The 21,478-nt window shown below is 46.3% G+C and overlaps 1 protein-coding gene across 4 annotated transcripts; it reads left to right on the plus strand.

Annotated features, from left to right (window-relative positions):
* The first annotated feature begins 2,592 nt into the window (after positions 1–2,592).
* On the plus strand, positions 2,593–20,758 carry LOC146340569 (prosaposin-like). Of its 4 annotated transcripts, XM_084803848.1 has the most exons (11): positions 2,593–2,661; positions 8,982–9,115; positions 10,894–11,004; positions 11,764–11,947; positions 12,505–12,638; positions 13,721–13,828; positions 15,299–15,470; positions 17,613–17,746; positions 18,516–18,623; positions 19,106–19,289; positions 20,564–20,758. In XM_084803848.1, exons 1-11 carry the CDS (start codon positions 2,616–2,618, stop codon positions 20,578–20,580), a joined length of 1,332 nt encoding a protein of 443 aa, XP_084659974.1. In that variant the 5' UTR covers positions 2,593–2,615; the 3' UTR covers positions 20,581–20,758. The 4 variants fall into 4 exon arrangements, with proteins under 4 accessions (XP_084659974.1, XP_084659976.1, XP_084659978.1 ...); XM_084803850.1 differs by lacking the exons at positions 2,593–2,661; positions 8,982–9,115 and adding an exon at positions 10,582–10,802 and having other exon boundaries at positions 20,564–20,753; XM_084803852.1 differs by lacking the exons at positions 2,593–2,661; positions 8,982–9,115 and adding an exon at positions 10,582–10,789 and having other exon boundaries at positions 20,564–20,753.
* Positions 20,759–21,478: the final 720 nt, after the last annotated feature.

Here is a 21,478-nt window from a genome sequence, read left to right on the forward strand (position 1 = left end):
ACATCACCCAGTGAGCTTCACGAAAGAGTGGGGACTAGAACCCAAATCTCCCCAGTCCCTGTCTGGAACTCTAATCTCTACACCACACTGCTGTTGGCCTGCAACTCCCATCATCCCTCACTATTGGTTATGTTGGCTAAGGCTGATGGGAGTTGCAATCCAATAAAATCTAGAGGGCCACACATTCCCTACACATGTTGTAACTGGACATTAAATGTTGTTGTGTGGCTATGGGTTGGAATATTGAGGTACATTAGTCATCATTGGGGGGAAATTTTACTCTTTTACCAACAAAAACTTGTATATATAATTTTTCTTAAAGTTTAACCAGTTTTATACAACATCACCTGTAACAACAGTATACAAAAACTTCAAAATTCAGTTCAGGATATAAAAATCCTTTAAAAAGAGAAAGCAGAGAAAATGAAAGTACGCTATCTTAAAAGTTTGTGTCCCACCAGTTAATAAATAAAATCCAGTTTTCCAGAAATGTGCCTGTTACAGTTTCTTCTTTCAGTTTTTGATAATAAGTTAATTTAGGGATGTGGTTAGATTGGTTCATAGTTTCATCTTTGGTGGGAACGTAAAATAGTGCAGGAGTTTGTGAACATGGTTGCTGATTGCTATCAAGAATTTCTCCAGGTCAGACCACTGGTAACTCTGCTTCTTCATCATTTTGAACCTAATGACCCTGGATTCCTCCATAAAGACCTTCTTAAGCAATTGTATGCAGCTGCAAAGTCATGTACAGGCAGCACATAATTGGAAGTCTCCTAAATAACCAACTAAACAGCAGTGGGTTGATAAAATTTGGGAGACTGTGATTATGTACAACCTTAGTCAGCAAGTGCAGCAAGCAAGGAATCCTAATTTTAAGAAAGATAGGATGGCAGCATGGTTTCCATTTTATTTGCTATGTGGAAACACTTCAAATGTTTCATCAAATTCCAACCAAGTACAGTTGCCTATATTTTTTCTGACTAAAACACACACACACACACACACACACACACACTATACAGCTTATGTTTTCGTTAGATAGTGAGGCTGTTCCATAAGAATATTGGCCATAGACTAAGAATTATAATTACAGAGTTTCTTTCTTTAGGGCGCAATCCTATGCATGTTTAGACAGAGAAAAGTCCTACAATTCCCAGCATTCCATGGAATGCTGGGAATCCTAGGACTTTTCTCTGTCTAAACATGCATAGGATTGCACCCTAAACAGCTTAAGGACCAAACTTTGGCATCTCAGGGCCAAACTAGACATGATGGCAATTGTATGAATGAAATTAACCTGCATGGTTTTTTGCTATGTAAATAGCAGCTGTCTGAGCAGCCTTGGGACCATGGTGGTGGGGAAGGTTTTTTTGAACCCTTTCCCTCCCTGCCCTAGTCCTGACAAGAATTGCTTCTCTGAAACTATTTGCATTTTGCCATTTGAATTTCAATATTTGCAAATTGATATGTAAAACCTGCCCGTTGAAGCAAAGTTTGAGATAAACCAAACCTACAGGTCATACTCCACTGAAGTCAAGGCCACAATGCTGGATCTTTTCAGGTCAGGTTGCAAATGATTACATCTAAAATTATATCAAAGCTGTGATTTGTATTTTAGCAAGCTTGATGATTTGTGGGGGAATGTTTGTTCCAACCTGTTGGAAATTGAGAAACGTGAGCAGTCTTGGAACTGTGAGGGGTGTGGAGGGAGAGTTTTAACTCTTTCTCTCCCTGGTGGGCCCTAGAAATATTGCCTCTCTGAAGCTGCCATTTGCATTTCAAGGAAGTCTCCATTGGTGTCAATGGAGGCTTCCCTTGAAATGCAAATAGCAGCTTTGAAGAGGTGATTTTTTCTAGGGACCATGGCAGGGAGAGAAAGAGTTAAAACTCCCCCTCCATATTCCCCACCCTGGTCTCCAGGCTGTTCGGACTTCTCACAACTGTTATTTATATAACAAATATATTCACATAGTTACCATCATTTCTAGTTTGACCCTCAGACCCTTGAAGCCAGAATGCTCATTTCCTGGAACCAACATTCTGAAAAACTCTCTCATGCTCATTATGGGAACTAGTGGAGGCTGATCTAGATTTGGAGTACAGGAAGACACATGATCATCTCCATGTGCATCATTCTGAGAGGTCAAGGACCACACCAGGTTTATTATTTCCCCAACCCAACCCAACCCATTGCTTGAAGACAAAATTTAATAGTGGCAGCTGCATCTTCATCTTTAGCTGAGACAGACGTCACATTTTTAAAATGTGGTGGAAGTGGTTTGAATACCTCTTGGCTGCATCCGGAGGCATTTGGTTTCAGAGGCATTTTGGGGACAGCAAAAGATATGCTCAACCCACACCTCCAGCACCTTAAAATGTTCCATCTTCACACTTTATTGTTGTTAAACTGTCTTCACAGAACAGTGAGGTTTCAGAAAGCACAGGAAAGGATGCCCCAAACCTCACATCTTCAGCAGCCACAACATGCCTTTTAAGCTCTGTTACTAATTTTTAGGCACCCTGATTGGTTCAGGCAGTTCCCACATGACTTTCAAGAACAGCTCTAAAAGGCGAGTCGAGAGGTGCTGGTTTACCCATTACGCAGTCAAGCTACAATGGCCTTGCTGTTCATCTTGTACCTGAGCGTTGCTGCAGGCGCAGGTAAAATGCAAGGGTTGAGGGGTTTACTTCTGTTCCTTCGAGGCAAAATATGGCCTTTGCTGCCTCTCCTTCTAATGGTAAGGCAGGTGCCGATCAGCAGGGCAGCAAGAGAGAGCCACTACAGGCAAGTGCTGGGGAAGGAGATTTCTGCATCCCACCAGGACCCCCCAGGTTTGCCTTGAAAAAATAGTTCATTAAAAGTAAAATGGGGGTCGAGGGTCAGGTGTATACTGCTGATGCTGACATGGAACCCTGGCAGCTTGAGGGCAGTGAGCAGGAGCCAGTACCTCTCAGTGTGCAGGGTAGCTTGTCACTTGGTTCCCTTCCAACTAAAGCTTAACATAGGGAAGGACATTGCTGTTGGGGGTGTGGACCAAGAGGCATGTGTCTCCTGCCACCAATTCCATTTGTCCAGGGCTCTTTAAGCCTTCCCCAAGCTGGCACTTTCCAGATGTTTGAGATTATAACTCCTAGCATACCTGAACATTGTTCATGCTGGCTGAGGCTGATGGGAGTTGAAGTCCAAAACATCTGGAGGTCACCAGGCTGGGCAGGGCCAGCCCTACCATTAAGCAGAGTGGAGCAGCTGTCTCAGGTAGCAGATTTTAGGTGTCCTGAAAGGACAACAAATTGTTAGTTATTTAATTTGTTATTATTGGTATTTTTACTGTCAAGGATGAGGAGAGGTGCTTGTGGGATTTTCTGCCTCATGTACCAAAAATAGTTTGCCTGGCTTTGGTTACCACACAGCTTGACTTGGGTGGGTAAAGGGTGCCATTTACTGCTCCTCCTCAGCAAAATGTCTTGGGCCTGCTGTGAGCTGAGGAAGGTGTCATTTGGCACTGCAGGACAGGTTGGGTGAATTTTCCACAAGCACCTTGTCTGCCCCTATCCATCTGCCACAAACACTCTAAGGGTGCAATCCTATCCAGATAGGTGGCCGCCTCCGAACTCGGAGGTGACCACCTATCCAATGCAGGGCAGGAGAAGCACAGAGGTGATCGTTCCCTCTGCGCTTCTCCTGCCTTGCATTTTTGGCTAGACAGCCGATTTTGGCTGTCTAGCCATGGGAGAGCTGAGCGGGCGAGGATGTGTCGTATCAGTATTTCCACCCTCCCCGTCCCGGAACGTCCCCCAGAATGCCCCGTTTCGGCCGCTCTGCACTCCTCTTGCGAGCGCGGAGCACAGGGCTTTTCCACACTGCCTGTGAGGCAACACAGAATTTGGGGGAAGGTTGGTTCTCAGAAAACAAAATATCCTATGGCCATCTAGTCGCTGACTAGTCACCATAGGATTGCGCCCTCCACTCCCAATAGCTACAACAGTGGTGCAGTAGGGCTCGACCTTGGGGCCAAAGTCCAAGGTGCTGAACCTTATCTCTGAAATAGGTTCAGCAGCTTGGATAGCTCCGTTAGAGTTCTGGGGGGTTTCAACTGAAACCCGGAATGGATTTACAGCCCCACTGAAATTGGAGCCACCAGCCTCCACTGTCCAGGGCCCTGCAGCCCAGGAATGATGATGGCGCAGCTATTTAAGTGTGTTTAAAATGCAAAACTGCACAGGGTTGAAGTATTTTTATTTATTTATTTGTGGCATTTATATACCGCTGAATATAATTTTAAAAAATCTCAGTGGTTCACTACAATATTAAAAACACAACATTAAAACACAGCATTAAAAACACTTCCAACTACAGTAAAAACCAAGGAGCAGTAAAATAGAGCTGCTGTTTCTTTAAACCAGGGCTGGCAAACAGATCTCTTGTTGTTGTAGAAACCGATGTAAAGCATGGAATGGTGGCTGGGGAGAAAAGAGAAATGCTGGTTGTGCGCTTGACAGTGGAAGTAATACACATGGCAGTCTATGCCTGCCCACTGCAATAAGACCATTAAGTCCAGAGTATAAAGTTACCTAGCTGTACTACTGAGCTACATTGATCCTGGAGAGGGAGGGGGAAATTTGGGGAGAAGAGATACGTGCTTCATGGTGGCACACGCACCCCGACTAGAGCCGTGCACAAAATTCTCCACCTTATTTGTGGGTGGATAAATTGGGAATGTACCATTTCTCTGAATTTCTTCAGGTGGAGGACAAATTCTCAAACAAGTGCGGAGCTCACCATACGCAATGACAGTATCACAACTTCTTTCTCTCCTCTTGCCTTCTGAAGGTTGGGGGGGTGCTATTGATGTAAGCAGTAGCAGCCATGTTAGTTAGTTAGTTAGTTCATTTCTTTACTGCCCAATAGCCGAAGCTCTCTGGGTGGTTCACAAAAATTAAAACCAAAAAGCACACAGTAAAACAATATAAAATATAAAATAATTAAAACCACAATATAACAACACAATATATACTTCTTTGGCAGCCTGGCCCCCCTTTTACATCCTCCACAATGCCCTAGAGCTAGTGTCATTCTGGGGCATTGACTGGGTTCACACAACATGCCAACACATCGTAGGTGACCACCCTCAATGGGTTAGCATGTTGTCTGATCCCGCGGGGTGGATTACTTTTTTGAAACAAGCTATGGCAACAACCAACGGCTTGTTCTAGAGTTGAGGGAAGCAGCGAGCAAGTTGCTCGGCAAGAGTGGCAAAAACCTCTGCCGCTCTTCCCTACTGCTGGTGCGATCACTCTTGGTGTGATTGCAGCCAAGCCACCTTACCAGTACCAGCCCTTCTAATGGTGCTCAAATATCACGTTGGAGGCTCTGTCATTGGTTCCCTGCCTTAAAAAAAAAACCATGGCCTGGCTATTTGCACAAATTGACTTTTTAAAATTATTTTTTCCTTTTTCAGTCTTTTGCTATAGCGGAATAGCACTATAGCACCATGAAGAAATTTTTAAAAATGTGTGTGGGGCGGGGGGTGAGCAGCAGAGGGGAGTGCAGATGAAACTGACCATGACGTTGACAGGACGGGGAAAATAGTCACCTAGGAGCGGTAGAATGTGGGGGGAATTGAACAGGAACACTATGTCTCCAGCAGCTGTCAGTTACTCCATCAGAATAGTACTATAGTACCATGAAGATTTTTTTTAAGGGAAAAACACTTCACATTCCCCACTTCGCAATGGGATCCCCAGGAAGGAAAGTGTAGACCTGACCCTTGGGGGGGGGGTCCTTGTCCTAGTTCACCCCACCCTGAGTCAGCATCCCCTCTTTTACATAGAAAAGTGAGTCCCCCCCCTTTTCACTCAGATCGGGAGAGAAAAATGGGATGGCACACACATTTTATGAAAAACAGGGGATGCCACCTCAGGGAGGTGTGGACTATAAGGAGAAAAACTCCGGGAGACCTTTGAAAGTGTGGATCTGGTCAGGTCGCAGCCTGCCCAATCCATATTTTCAGGGGGCAAACACCTGCCTCACGAGAACTTTGCAGGTGTGGATCACACTGGGGGACAGCTGACCCATTCCACACTTTCGAAAGCAAAAGGCTTCCCAACTCTCTTAAAAAATAATAATAATTAATTTTTCAAAGACAGACAAACAGGAAAATGCATTAGATTTAAAACTAGTTATTGAAAGAGGGTAGCACATTTAACTTTTCCCCTCTTTACTTTACAGACAAAATATAAGTGGGATCTATTGGATGCTTGGAGGTTTTCTTTATGGTTCTATAGTTGTGAAGGCTGCTTTAACAGCTGCAGCACAAGCAGAAATTAAATCGGCCCAGCTATCCCCATCAATGCACTTCTAGAGCAGGAAAAATGTCAAGAAAACAGGGGGCAATTTCAATTCCCAGAGCGTGCATGGGCAGGGCTCTTCTGCCTTCCGCTTGTAGTGGCTACCAGTATGTTTCCAAGACAGATTCAAGGTGCTGGTTTTGATCTATAAAGCCTTACACGGCCCAGGACTACAGTACCTGACAGAGCACCTCTCCTGGCATGAACCAACATGTACACTACGCCATTGTCTAAGGCCCTCTTTCAGGTGCCTCCTCCGAGGGTGGCAACAAGGGGGAGGGCCTTCTGGGTGGCAGCCACCCAATTATGGAATGAACTCCCCAGCAAGGCCCGCCTGGCACCAACACTGTTATCTTTTCGGTGCGAGGTTAAGACCTTCCTCTACTCCCAGGCATTCGGCAGCATATGATAGGTTTTTAATAAGGACATGGGATATCGTCTGGATATGTTTGTGTGTGTGCGTGCTCTGTTTATATGTTTGTAGCTAAACTGTTTTTATATTGTGCATAATACTATATTTTTAAGGATTTTCATCTCTGTAAACTGCCCAGGGGCTTTGGCTACTGGGAGGTAATAAATGAAACATGGAATGAAAATGAAATGCCCTGTTGTATGCCCCCCACCCCACTAGGTCCAAATATTTGATAGGAATCATTGCAGGCAATGGTGTGGCCATAGCTAGACCTCGGGACTGAAATTAAGGGGCCCTCAGCCCCAGCCCCACCCCCAAATGGCCACCCGCAGATGATGAGGACAGCAGCAAGCAGACCAGTGCCAGCATCTGGACTGGTACAGACACACAAGGGTCTACCGGGGCTGCCACTGGTCGGCAGAAAGAAACATCCTTTCTTCTTATTTTTAAAAACATTTTATCATCCGGGGTCACCGGCCTTGATGCTACGTGGTTATAGTTAAAGGGTAGGCAACATGACACCACTGAATACCGTTGTGGTCCTGATCCTTCAAGCACACACACTCTGGCAACCTGACACTCTCACTCTGGGCTGAGAACAAGGAAGACACACAATCCACAGCAAACAAGAGTTCAATTCTTTTCATGGCAAGTCCTGAGCAATCCAAAGTTACAATTAGAGAGTCTGTGTGCAGAGTGCCCCCAGAGGCCCAGATGATGGTCGTTCCAAACAGAGAGGGTTTGGAGCAATGAAGACAAGAATGTTCTTAGCAAATACCCCTCACCTTTGCCTCAGCTTAAAAGGGGAAAGTGTGACTGTAAGGCACCACCTGCAGACCACTTGACAGACAAGGGCTTTTGGCCTTTCAGCAAGGCCCCTGTCCAAACAGGGTGTCTCTGTTCGGCCCTCCAGTGCTGACACTTCAACCTGGGTGACCCTTCTGCAAACCCGACTCCACTTCTATCAGGTTCTCGTGGAGAGCATTCAGCCTCCCTCCTCACCAAGGCCAAACCAGCAGGTGGACGGGGAGCTGGGTCACTCCACCTGGCTCTGCTCTGAGAATGCTGACAGAGATATACTCACACAGATTCTAGCATTCCACATGCTGAATAGGCCCAGAACCTTCCAGACTACTTCTAATCAAATCCTAGCAATAAACTGCAAGGCCCACTGCAGTGGGGAAGCTGACAGATACGTTTCTTGGCACCCACCAAGGTGCCTTACCCCTCCCCTCCCCTCCCCCTGCTAATTCTTACCAGCAGCTGATTGCTGTGAAATAGTTTTCTGTCAGTGCTGAAAACAAGTTCAAAGGCCTTATTCAGTGCATTGGGGCCCCGACCAAATGTGCCCATGGCCCAAAAAGGTTGCCTACCCCTGTTAAAAATGATCACTGTACTATTTTTTTATGTTTAAAAAAATTATATTATCCTTGTCTACAAAAAAATGGTGCTTACCCCCAAGCTATCGTGTTTCTCATCAGTGCAGCAAATGCAAACTATTCTAGCCCTGTAATCATAGTGGCACTATGACAGAAGTGAGTTTAAAATACAAACTGCACATCCTCAGAGTACTTCTTTTTTATTGGGGTTGGCAAACTGTCTTTTATTAGGTTTTTAAGTGTTTGTGTGGTTTAGGGGGGCTTTAACATATCAGTAATGTAGAAGCAGTTATAAAGCATGGAATGGGGGGAGTTGCAGGGGAAGAGAAATAGTAATTGTCCGCTTCAGAACTGGAGTAATACACATGGAGTAATACACATCAGATTGTTAAGTCCAGGGTCTACAGAAATTACATAGCTGGACCACTGATAGAATTAGTTTGCTATCTCCCCCGCCCCCCGCACACACACACACCCTAATAACGTGCAACTAAGAACTGCCTGTCAGTCATATTTTTACTGCCCTATAAAATATGAATGAACATTGTGTGGCAATTCCATCCTAAGCGCCTAGTGTGGAAGCAACCCGAAACAGCACAATACAGAATATAGTTGAATATGTTTTCTCCTGCCCTAACAGCACAGTTTTACATAAATGGTGTAGTTACCCTTCTCTTCCTTGGGGCAGCTATACTATTTGCATCCACCTCGTGCTGTACAGAGTCTTTTATGGAGATGCACTTGAGTTAGGAGATCCAGCAAGAGTCATATGAGAAGTATTTCTCAAGCCTGCTGGATTTCCTGAGCTCTACAAGGCTGACTTGTGCCTCTTTGTTTGACAGTCTTGGCAGAGTCAGCTCTGGGTCCTTCCGAAGCCTGCTTGCAAAGTCCAGAGTTCTGGTGCAGGGATGTGGCTACAGCTGCTGAATGTAAGAAAGAGGAATATTGCTGGATCCATGAGTGGAACTCTCTTTTGGTAAGAGCTAGAAATATATCTACATCCATGTTTTAACCGCCGCTGGGCTGGCCCTACCATTTGGTAGAGCAGCCTTCCCGAAGCTGGTGCCCCCCGCAGAGGTCTTGGACTGCAACTACCATAAATAGCCATGCTGGCTGGGAATTATGGGAGTTGCAGTCCAACACATCTGGAGGGCACCAGGTTGGGGAAGGCTGTCTTAAAGGTTAAGACCATCTTGTAAATAAACCCACAAAAGTTACTAGCCAGCAAAAAAACAAATACTAGCATAAGAGGCTAGTAGGTTGTGTTTACATGATTGCTGCAGAGCAATCCCTTCCTCCAAGGCCAGCTACTAGCCTCTTGGCAGGCTGTAAAACACACACACACAGAGTTTTGCAGAGTAAAGACAGATCACAGCCTTGCTCCTCCAGTTACATTTCTGTGCTGGTTGTAGAGGAAGAGAGACACTTTCACCTGTAGCTGGCATGGAAACAAAGTAGTTGGCATAGGGAGGATGGAGCAATCCACTTCTTCTCTACTATCCCATTCACCCACCTGCATGAAATTCCATGCACTCACCTATGTAGAATTCCTGGCCACCTCTGGCCACCAGGAGAGTTGTTAAATAGAAGTCTGGGGCCGATCTACATTGCGCCCGCCATCGCAATGAATTCGGTGTCCCGTCAGGTTAAACGCTCTCACATTAAAACGTGATTATTCACAATCACCCATTTTCCCCGTTGCAGTGCTTCATCGAATGCGTGGGCTTGGTTCACACTCGAGCGCTGTGCTGTTTTCCTGAGCGCACTTGTCTGATCTCAGATGCTAAGCGGGGTCGGCCCTGGTCAGTAGTTGGATGGGCGACCGCCTGGGAATCAGGCTTCCTGCACTGAGCAGGGGTTTGTTCTATCCCTTCAAAAGAGACTAAGTTTTACGCCCTCCTATCCCCCTCTCCGGATGTTTTTTTTTTTTAATTAAGGCGTCATCCTCGCAGAATCGGGGCTTCTCCGCGATGTTTTTCTCTCTAATTCGATCTCTTTGAAGATCATGCATGAATTAGAAAAAAAAACCCATCGCGGAGAAGCCCCGATTCTGCGAGGATAACGCCTTAATGTTTAAAAAAAATCCGGAGAGGGGGATAGGAGGGGGTTAAACTTAATCTCATTTGAAGGGATAAAATAACCCGCTGCTCAGTGCAGGAAGCCTGATTCCCAGGCAGGCGCCCATCCAACTACTGACCACGGCCAATCCTACTTAGCTTCCGAGATCAGACAATCAGACCAGACAATTCCGAGATCACACCCAGCCCTTTGCTTGTTGCTGAGGAAACACTGAGTGCTGAGGAAGCCATGTGATCAGTAGCTGGAAGAAGAAATGGGGCCGTCGAGAGCTGTGATTGGACAGGAGGGAAATACAAACACTGCCGTATATGGACAGGCAGGGGAGGGGACTACAACCAGATACTGTAGCGAAGGCGGAAAATCAGAGCACATTAAGGGGAAATACCGGGATATTAGGGCATTGAAAGCGGGAGCACAGAAGTGGGAAATTCTGGTTCCAATTCGATGGGGGTACTGCCTAGTGTGAAAGGCAGGAGGTGAAACCTCATTGGAAGTGAAAAAAGGTGGTAAGTGTAGATCCAGCCCAAGACTCTGAATTGGACCCAGAAAGAAACTGGAGGCCAGTGAATTGGTAAAATGCTGGGGTAATGTGGTCAATCTCATTTATTTCACTTGTCAAAAACATCATTGTGGAATTTGAGACATTTGATAACCTCGAAATTTCATTTGTGACAGTTTGAGACACTTATAGAAGAGGACAAAGGTCCTGGCCCAAAGACAAAATGCATGAAGTGCACCAAGATTATGCAGAAACTCAAGGCGCTGGCTGCGGATGATCCAGATGAGGTAAGTTACCTATTGCTGTTCTTAAAATTTGTTTGCTGGAGCACAAGTTAAAATATGGTCTGGGAGGAGAGCTACTGACTTGTCACCAGTGCCTGAGATCCAAAGAATGGCCTGAATGGCATCTTGCTTCCAAATCCAGAAGAGGATTGCTTCATGTTAGAGTGGCCAGATACAGAAGAAGACAGGGTTCTTGCAACTTTAGTAGTTGTGCAGAAGAGGGAATTTTAGCAGGTGCAGCTTATCATGCAAGCTACACCCGCTGAAATTCCCTCTTCTACACAACTACTAAAGGTGTAGGAGCTCTATCCTCTTTTACAGCTGGTGACCCTACTTCATATTACGGTAAACAAAACAGACTAAGGCACTAGACCTTAAGAGCACAGGGTGATCCAGCATGCTCCTGATTTAGAAACATAAAAACAAGAGAGAAGAAATAGATGTTGCTCTTTACAAGGTTCTAGAGTTATCTCCCAGCATCTCTAGTTTCTCCAGTTTGGTGTCCAAGCTCAGGCCTTGATTCCCCTTAGAAATCGCTCCAAGATACTCCTCGCTAGTGACTCTGTAGCTCCTCAAGAGCGGACAGGCAAACATTACTGGGGATGGGGGAAAAGAAGGCAGATGCTCATGTAGGAAGGAGTCATGGAGCAAAGAAGTGGATGACCATTAATTAAATGTAGGGCAGGCCTCCATGAAAGCAAGTTATCTGTTTAAATCCTACACCTGCCACCATCAAAGTTTCAGTCTTGACTTTTATTTCAGGACGCAATTCCCGATGTAATAAAAGCCACATGTAAGGAAACGGACAAGCGCCTGAGGAGTTTCTGCAAAAGCGTGATGAAAAAATTCAACGATCGAATTGTGGAGGCACTGCGGAATGGCAACACAGCTGAGGAGATCTGTGTCACTATCAATATATGCAAGAGTGGCTTCAGTGCACCCCCAGGTGAGAGCAAGCTGGTGTGGCAACTCCCCACCTTTCATAGTCATCACATCCAGAGTTAGCTCCATGCTTTCCCCTTTGTCAAGAGGCTTATTCGGCATGGACAGCTTTCTTCTCCCTCTGAGATTTTCTCTGTCTGAGCTGCAATCACCAAAGAGGAGCACTTCATAGTCCTTGTGCTATAGCAGGCTTCCCCAACCCGATGCCCTCCAGAAGTGTTGGACTACAACTCCCATGATTCCCAGCCATACTGGCTGGGGATGACGAGAGTTGTAAGCAACAACACATCTGGAGGGTGCTGGATTGGGGAAGGCTGCATTATAGTATTACTGTTTGGGGCTCATTGGAGCCCAGAACAAGAACACTGTGTTGTCACCTCTAAGAGCATAGCACTTGCGTTTGGGGCTGGCTCAAGCACCAAATGGGAGCATGTTACCGGGCTTAGCCACGAACTACATCAGCACCAAGCATCCTTGAGCAGCTGCCAGGGCTCTCCAGCACGCCAGCAGGGCCCAACTTCCCTGCTCTACAAGGTTACCTTTTGCCCTTTTGTTTGACAGCTTTGGCCAGATCTGATCTGGGTCCTCCTAAGACATGCTGGCAAGGTCCAGAGTTCTGGTGCAAGGATGTGGCTACAGCTGCTGCATGTAACAAAGAAGAATATTGCTGGACCAATGAGTGGAGCTCTTCTTTGGTAAGAGCCAGAAACACATCAATGTCCATCTTAAGAGTTGCTCTCATCTCTCTCTCTCTCTTTCATCACTTCTTTCCATCTTCTGACCACATTTACAGGCAGCATATATAATACAGCCACATCATTCCCAAAAGTTAAAGAGAATTAAGTAAAATTGGCCAGATATATTAGAAAGGATGAAAAGCAATATCCTAAGTGGCTTTTAGGATATCTTTATTTTGGATGTTGCGAAGAGAAAACTCTCTGGAAAAGACCCTGATGCTGGGAAAGACTGAAGGCAAAAGGAGAAGGGAATGGCAGAGGATGAGATGGCTAGATAGCATCACTGATGCAATGAATATGAACTTGAGCACGCTCCGGGAGAGAGCGCAGGACAGGAAGGCCTGGCGTGCTATGGTCCATGGGGTCATGAAGAGTCGGACACGACTGAACTACTGAACAACAAATTTTGGATGTGGGATCAGCCATGTGGTCACACTGAAACATTAATACTGAACACTACAGAAATTACCAAGAGATAATTTTATGAGAATCAACTGTCACATTCTTTTCTTTCTCAATGCTTTTTTAAAAAACTGCTTCAGGATGATAGCCAGAAATGGCGGGGGGCTTAAGGGGGAAGGGAAATCCTTCCAGTGGAGCCAAAACATAAATATTAGGGCCTAGCTATATTTAAAGTTGTTTGATTGTATTAGTAGTTATTGAGCAATTGGGTAGGATGCTGTGAGTAGGACCCATTCCCTTATATATCTCAAGTTAAAAGGTGAGACACGTAGTTTTTATAATAAAAGTTGAAAATTCAGGGAGAGACTTGGGATATCCAAGAGGTGCAGGGCCAGCCCTACTATGAGGCAGAGTGAGGTGGTGGTCTCAGGCAGTAGATGCTGAGAGGTGGCGCCTCCTCGCTCTTCACCTCAGGCAGCAAAATGTCTTGGGACAGACCTGCAGAGGGGCCATGCCCCAAGGACTGCCTTGCAGCTATAGCCTTGCGACCCTCATTACTTACAATTTAACCCCAGCTCTTTCTTTCAAGCATCCTTGTAGACTTTGAGGCCATTGCTCATGTTTGTTTGTCTCGGCAGGAGGGAGTCATGGACAAGGCTGAGGCTCTTGCCCCACTATTTAAATGCACCATATGCAAAAAGATTGTCCAGAAAATCAGGGACCTGGCTGGAGATGATCCAGATGATGTAAGTTGCCTATTGCTATTCTTGGGGTTTGTTTGCTGGAGTGCTGGGGAAAATGGAGTCTTTGAGGACAGCTATTGACTTATGACATGTGTCAGAGATTCAAAGCATAGTCTGGGGGTGGAGCATGTGTTTTTATTGCTGAAGCTAAGTAGGATTGTCCCTGTAAGCTGCTTGGAGGAGAGACCCACCTGGAAACATGTAAGCTGGTCTGAGCCCCTTAAAGGAAGAGTAGGGTATTTACTTTAACTTTGGGCAACCTTCATGCTTATTGCACATGCCAGGTCAGGGCTGCAGAATTTCTTTCAGCTCGAGGGTCAAATTCCATTTCAGAAAACCTTTTGGGGTGCTGCATCCCAGTGGTGGATGGGGCCATAGGCTGAAATTATCAAAAAATAGCAGCATATTTTAAATTAAAGCTCTTTGTGCCAGTTATTAAGCCTCAAGAGTGACATTTCTGCCTTTTAGAACTGGGTAAAATGCAAACCCTTGAAAACCACTGATGGGTGATCCGGGGAAAGGGGGTTAGCCCAGGTAAACAGCATAGCCATCTGGGGAACCCCAGAGGAATGGATTGGGGACACAGGAGGACTAGACCTGCCTCTGGGTCTGAGGCTCTGTATCCCTTCCCTACATCCTAAGTTCCTTAGGCCTAGGAACTCAGAAATCTTCTTTTCCGTGAATGGGTTTGGTGCTTGCGTATCATGTGCTGTGATGGTATTTTTGCTTCCAAATCCAGAAGAGAAGCGCCCATATTGTTACATTTGGGATTCGCTCCCTTCTAGTTTAACTTTAGTTTACCCTTTTTGTTGTTGTTGTGAGGTCTACAGCTCCTTGTTAGCTGCAGATTCGAAGCTCACACCAAGCCTTTCCCAACCCAGTTCCCTGTAGATGTTTTGGCCTACATCTCCCATCTATGGGCATTGGCACTGCTGACTTGGGGCTGATGGGAGTTGTAGGCCAAAACGTCTAGAGGCATGCTGGCTGCGGAAGAACCCAGCAATCATGACGTGACCCTTAAAGACACAGCAACACTGTTTAACAGAACTGATCCATACACCACATATATGCATCAGATGAAGTGGACCAAGGAGCTAGTCCTTAGGACCACAGGATGATCCAACTTTCTCCTGATTTAGAAATGTGAAAAACAAGATAGAGAATAGATGCACATTCCTCCCAGTACTTCTGATTTCTCCCATTGGTTTTCCAAACTCAGGGCTTGATTTCCTTTAGAAGTACCACAAGATACTCATCATCAGTGGCCGCACCACTCCTCAAGGGCAGAAGGGAAAACATTATGGGGGTGGGGCAGAAGGCAGATGCTGATGTGGGAAGGAGTGATGAAGCAAAGAAAAGGAGCACCATGTACTGTCTGTGTGTGGGACAGGCACACATCAGGGGAGTTATGGGTTTGAGTCTTTGGAATGCTGCCAGCGAAGTTCCAGTCTTACGCCATGACTTTTATTCCAGGAAAACATTGACAGGGCAATAAGCACTATGTGCGAGGTTGTGGGGTGGCTGCTAAGAGGCCCTTGCAAAAACTTTCTGAGAATGTACAAGAAAAAGCTCACGGAGGATCTGCAAAATAGCATGGAGACGGAGGAGATCTGTGTCAGTCTCAAAATATGCAAGGCACCACCAGGTGAGAGCAAGAAAATATGGTGATTCCCAGTCACGCGCACTCACACACACACACACACACACACACCCTGAGCATCCTAAATAAGCAGTTCTTCTTCAATTACAATTTTGTAAAGGATGTGAACAGATACAGCAAATGTATTAAAAGGAGTGGACTGGTAGCAGCATCAGCTCCAGGTTTCAAGGACCACCATCGGTGGTCCTCCTTCCCTCACTGGCCTGGTTTACACATAACAACAATCCAGAGTATGGATTGAGTATGGGTAGTCATTGAATTGTGGATTGTTGTTGAATTTTGGGTTTTCGCTACATGTGAACACTGCACTATGGTTTAACGATGGACAACCCAGAGTTCACAACCCAACAACAAACCATGGGTTCTCTTCCTGGGCTGTTTGTGCTTAACAACCCATTGTGAAACCATAGTGCAGGGTTCACACATAACGAAAACTCACAATTCAACAACAATCCATGATTCAGTGACTACACATACTCAACATGGACTCAACCCATATTCTGGATTATCTTTATGTGGTAACCAGGTCACCGAATCTACCTTCTGCTTCTCCACATCTTCTCATCATTGCCACCAGTTGCTTGCTTGCCAGACAGAGCGCTAATAGTCAAATAGGCAGAGGCATCTCCTGCTCCTCCTTCTCACCACCACCATTGTCTGGGCCAGAGTGTAGGGGTGTCAGAGAATTTCTCGCCGAAACTTCGGGGGGCCGAGTGCCAACGTATTCGGCCCCCCGAAGTAGTTTCGGGGAGAAATTCTCCCCCCCTGCCCCCCCCCCCCGGGATGGGACTTACCTTTCCTGAATGTCGCTCCCGGTGGCGGGTCGCAGCGGCGGTTCGGCAGGGCTTCGACAGGGGCAGGGGCGGCAGCCGGTCTTTTGACTGGCTGCCGCCATTCCAAGAAAAGTAAAAAAAAAACAAACGCCCCCGTGATAGGCTACGTGACGATTAACGTAGCCTATCACGGCTAGATTTGCAAAGTCAGCCGTGATAGGCTACATAAATCGTCACGTAGCCTATCACAGGTGACTTTAAAAAAAAAAAAGCACATACGGCTAATGGCGGCCCCCATAGGGAGCCGCCATTCGCATTCCTTATTTGGTCGCTGTAGTCTACGTAAAGATTTACGTAGACTACGGCGAAAATAAGGGCAACGCAAATAGCGTTGCCCTTATTTTCGCCGTAGTCTACGTAATCTTTACGTAGACTACAGCGACCAAATAAGGAACACGAATGGCAGCTCCCTATGGGGGCCGCCATTTGGGTACGTATTTTTTTTTTAAAGTCACCCGTGATAGGCTACGTGACGATTAACGTAGCCTATCATGGCTGACTTTGCAGATCTAGCCGTGATAGGCTACGTAAATTGTTACGTAGCCTATCACGGGGCGTTTTTTGTTTTTTTTACTTTTCTGTTGAAGTTCGCGGCCGGGGAGACGGGGCACTTCTCCCCAGCCTGAATTTCGGCCGGGGGCAAGGCGGGAAGCCTCCCCCCCGGCCTGAATTTCAGCCGGGCGAGGCGGGAAGACACCCCCTGCTCGCATGAACTTCGGGGGGAGAAGCGAAGCGCCTCCCCCCCACCGCGAAAAAAGCTGTAGGACAAGGTAAGTCCCTTTCGTACATCCCTACCAGAGTGAGAGACAGATGAACAAGCAGGTTGCCATGGTGAAAAGGAGGAGCAACTCCAGGATGCTCTTGCCAGTCGGCCCCTGCTGGGGTATGGGCCCTTAGCAGTTAGCCAGTGATTCCTACCCTTGATGCCAGCCCTGGCTGGTAGTTTCTTCCATGAGCTCTTTCTCACAAACACAGCAAAATGGAGGTGGAGATCAGGGGCAGATGGAATTTTTTACAGCAAATAAATTTGACAGAGCATGGATCCAAAAGCACCCAAAGCCAAATCGGGGTCAATCCAAAGTTACTTTCCCAATTCCCACCCAGCTCCTCTTCCAAAATATTATCAATTTGTGTTCAATAATCACTCCATTCATCAGTCATCATGATCACCATAAATTAAATTCAAAATGAAATAAAGTGGTGCAGAATTGGATTCAGGAGGGGTTCAAAATGCTGGCTGGCTATTGGGAGGCATGACTTGTACAAGGTTACCTTTTGCCCTTTTGTTTGACAGCCTTGGCTAGAGCTGATCTGGGTCCTCCTGAGACATGCTGGCAAGGTCCAGAGTTCTGGTGCAAGGATGTGGCTACAGCAGCTGCATGTAACAAAGAGGAATACTGCTGGACCAACAAGTGGAGCTCTTCTTTGGTAAGAGCCAGAAACACATTAATGTCCATCTTAAGAGTTGTTCCCTTCTCTCGCTTTTTCATCACTTCTTTCCATCTTGCATCCACATTTATGGGTGGCATACATAATACAGCATATCATTCTCAAAAGTTAAAGGGAGTTAAGCAAAATGAACTGGATATACTGGAAAGGACTGAAAGCAATATCCTAGGTGGCTTCCTCTTAATAACAACAATACTATACATTTAGTTTGGCTCTGGGATCAGCCATGTGGACACACTGAAACATTAAGCCTGAACAGTACAGAAACTACTAAGGGAGAATAAAATAAAACCTGACAATTCAAGGAGGGACCTAGGATATCCCTGAGGAGCAGGGCCAGCCCTACTATAAGGCAGAGTAAGGCAGCGGCCGCAGGCAGCAGATGCTGGGAGGTGGCAGCAAATTGTTAGAGGAGGGAGTTGTGTGTCATGCAGTCTGCCCAGCACCCCTCAAGCTAGCCTGCTGCCTTCTGGTGTGGTGAAAGATGCTGTCGTTTTGCCAGTGTCAAAGGAAGATTCAACAGCCAGCCCAGTTGGCTTTTGTGCATGGAACGGGAGTGAGTGCCCTCTCGCTCTTCACCTCAGGCAGCAAAATGTCTTGGGACAGACCTGCAAGGGGGCCATGCCCCAAGGACTGCCTTGCAGCTATAGCCTTGCCACCCTCATTACTTACAATTTAACCCCAGCTCTTTCTTTCAAGCATCCTTGTAGACTTTGAGGCCATTGCTCATGTTTGTTTGTCTCGGCAGGAGGGAGTCCTGGACAAGGCTGAGGCTGTTGCCCCACTGTTTAAATGCACCATATGCAAAAAGATTGTCCAGAAAATCAGGGATCTGGCTGGAGACAATCCAGATGATGTAAGTTGCCTACTGCTATTCTTGGGGTTTGTTTGCTGGAGTGCTGGGGAAAATGGAGTCTTTGAAGAGAGCTACTGACTTGTGATGTGTATCAGAGATCCAGAGCATAGTCTGGGGGCAGAGCATGTGCTTTTATTGCTGAAGCTAAGCAGGATTGTCCCTGTAAGCTGCTTGGAGGAGAGACCCACTTGGGAACCACATGTAAGCTGCTCTGAGCCCCTTAAAGGAAGAGTAGGGTATCTAATTTTGGGCAACCTTCGTGCATATTGCACACCCTAGGTCAGGGCTGCAGAGCCTCTTTCATCCCGAGGGCTGGATTCCATTTCAGAAATGTTTTCAGGGGCTGCATTCCAGTGGAGCAAAGAAGAGGAACATCATGACCTGTCTGTGTGTGGGACAAGCACTCTTCGGGGGAAATGTGTGTTTGAATCTTGGGAATGCTGCCAGCAAAGTTCAATCTTACTCCATGGCTTTTATTTCAGGACAAAATCGATGAGGCCATAAATACTATATGTAAGGCTGTGGGCAGGATCCTGAGAGGGCCTTGCAAAAAATTTCTGAAAAAGTACAAGGATAAGCTCGTGGAAGATCTGCAGAATGGCATGGAGACTCAGGAGATCTGTGTCGATCTCCAAATATGCAAGGGAGGCTTAAAGGCACCACCAGGTGAGAGCAGGAAGCTATGGTGATACCACATTCTCCACATTCATAATGTCTGGTGAAAGGGGCATGCTACAGTTTGGGAGGGACCATAGCGCAATGGTAGATCACATACTTTGCGTGCAGAAGGTTCCATGTTCAATCCATGGTAACGCCAGTTAAAAAGAAGGATCAGGTAGCAGAAAAGAGGTGGGAAAGACCTCCTCCAAAGGCTCTGGGGTCCTGCTGCCAGAGCAGACAGTATTTGGGTAAATCAGCATCCCCCCAGCCTTCCAGAGGTGTAAGACCATAATACCAGCATGGCCAATGGAATTATGGGAATTGTAGTCTGACATATCTGGAGGGCATGAGGTTGGGGAAGGCTGGGCTAGACAAATGGCCTAAGTAATAAGGCAATTTCCCACTTTCAGTATGGTAGTGTGCAGGTGTATCTGCATGGCGACTTTCAGAGATGGGCCAGTTCACACCTCAACCTGTGTATATTGCAATGTCTGGTGGATCATCAAATGCACTTGGAAATCTCCATTCCAGTATGGTCTATGTCATGGAAGGGCAGTGGGTGATTGGTTGAATACATAGTAGTTTGTTGGGACCAACCATCCACAAATGACTAAATAAAAATGGGGGGGGCAGGGGGGGGAGTTGAGGAGGGGTATGGCCAGAGTTTTTTTTCCCTGCTGAAAATGCTTTCAATCTTCCTGAGCATACTCACTGGGCTAGTGTGGGTGGAATCCTCTGTGTGGTTAAATTTGGAGATACAGGCAAATATCTGAGCATTAAAGGGTTGAATTGATCAGATTCTGGGAAGGATCCAGTGCTGTCATTCCGCAAACTCAAATGGCACTAGTGAAGCGCCAGCAAGTCTTTCCATTGCGCAAGTCATTGTGCACTATGCTTGTGCAAATGTAACCACTTGCACAACCCATTGTGCAACGGGTTGTGCAACTGTAATGGACAACCAGTCGCACAATGGGTTGCAGATGTTGTGCAACTGGGTGCACAACAGGTAATGGACAACTGTTAGTGCAACCACGTTTATGCAAACATAACTTTTGCTGGATTCTCCCCTTGCGCAGAGTTCAGAACCTAGTTGGATACCGCCCTCTGTCCCATTTCATTTGATTTGAGTTTATTCCCATATCCCTCACATACGTGTGCTGAATTTCTGCATCTGGCATCAGTATGCCAGGGGTTCACTGCGGGCATACGAGAAGAGGCAGGTAGCATTTCCCAGTTAGTTACACTGATACTAACAATCCTCTTTTTGTTCTCTACACCAGGTCGGGCTTATTATTAGACCGCAACAGAGTGATCCTGGATGCTGGTACATGTTCCTGTAGATGCTTGCTTTCCATTTTGTTACAAAGCTTAAACCCTTTCCTTAGTTACATCTTTTGCCTTTTTCATTAAAACCCAAAAACAAAACAAACTTATATTAGAATGAATAAAGTGCATTGCTCAGCCTGTCTCACTTGCTTTGTATACATTCTGTGGGCAACAAGAAAGGGACACAAACATGCAAGGCACTAAGCCACGGGCAGAGAACATGTGTCCCTTCAAATGTTGTGGGACTACACCTCCCATCAGCCCTAACCAGCAATGCCAATGGTGATGGACAATGGGAATTGCAGTCCAACAACATCTGGAGGGCTAGACATTGCCTACCCATGCACTAAGTTCTTGGCTCAAGAACTGTCAGGTTAACAAACCTTCAGCACCCTGGGTCAGACAGAGCTAGAACCAAGAACTCACTGATGAACCCATTAAGAACCCACAGCTGCCTATATGGATTATTGCCAGGGCTACAGGGTGGAAAATCTCCCTAAGCAGTAAGGGTTTCCATAGGTACTGTGGCATGCAGGACTGGCCCAAGACATTTTGCTGCCTGAGGTGAAGGACAAAATGGCATCCCCTCCATTCCATATATAGAAGAAGATGGTGGGACAATGTCTTCCACTGTACCTGAGGGCAGCAGGTTAGCTTAGGGGGTGCAGGGCTGATGCCTGGCACACACAGCTCTGTCTTCCCAACATCTCACGCCTCTCAGCATCTGCTGCCTGAGGCAGCCATCATACCCTGCCTAATGGTAGAGCCGGCCCTGACTCCACCCACTCACACTAGCTTTCCTCACCAGAAAGGGCTATAACAGCTTCCTGTAAAATCTGAGACTTTATTTGCACAATGGTATGCTTTAC

The sequence above is a fragment of the Heloderma suspectum genome, chromosome 6 (genome assembly GCF_057233095.1).
Source record: "Heloderma suspectum isolate Gila_16-S chromosome 6, 16-S_ref, whole genome shotgun sequence".
NCBI classification, from domain to species: domain Eukaryota; kingdom Metazoa; phylum Chordata; class Lepidosauria; order Squamata; family Helodermatidae; genus Heloderma; species Heloderma suspectum.

Excerpts from the sequence above, each read along its gene's own strand:
- LOC146340569 (XM_084803848.1), top strand. The coding sequence starts at position 2,616 with ATGGCCTTGCTGTTCATCTTGTACCTGAGCGTTGCTGCAGGCGCAG. Across the intron at positions 11,948-12,504 it reads TGGCTTCAGTGCACCCCCAG|CTTTGGCCAGATCTGATCTG; the intron begins GTGAGAGCAAGC and ends TTTGTTTGACAG. Across the intron at positions 13,829-15,298 it reads CTGGAGATGATCCAGATGAT|GAAAACATTGACAGGGCAAT; the intron begins GTAAGTTGCCTA and ends CTTTTATTCCAG.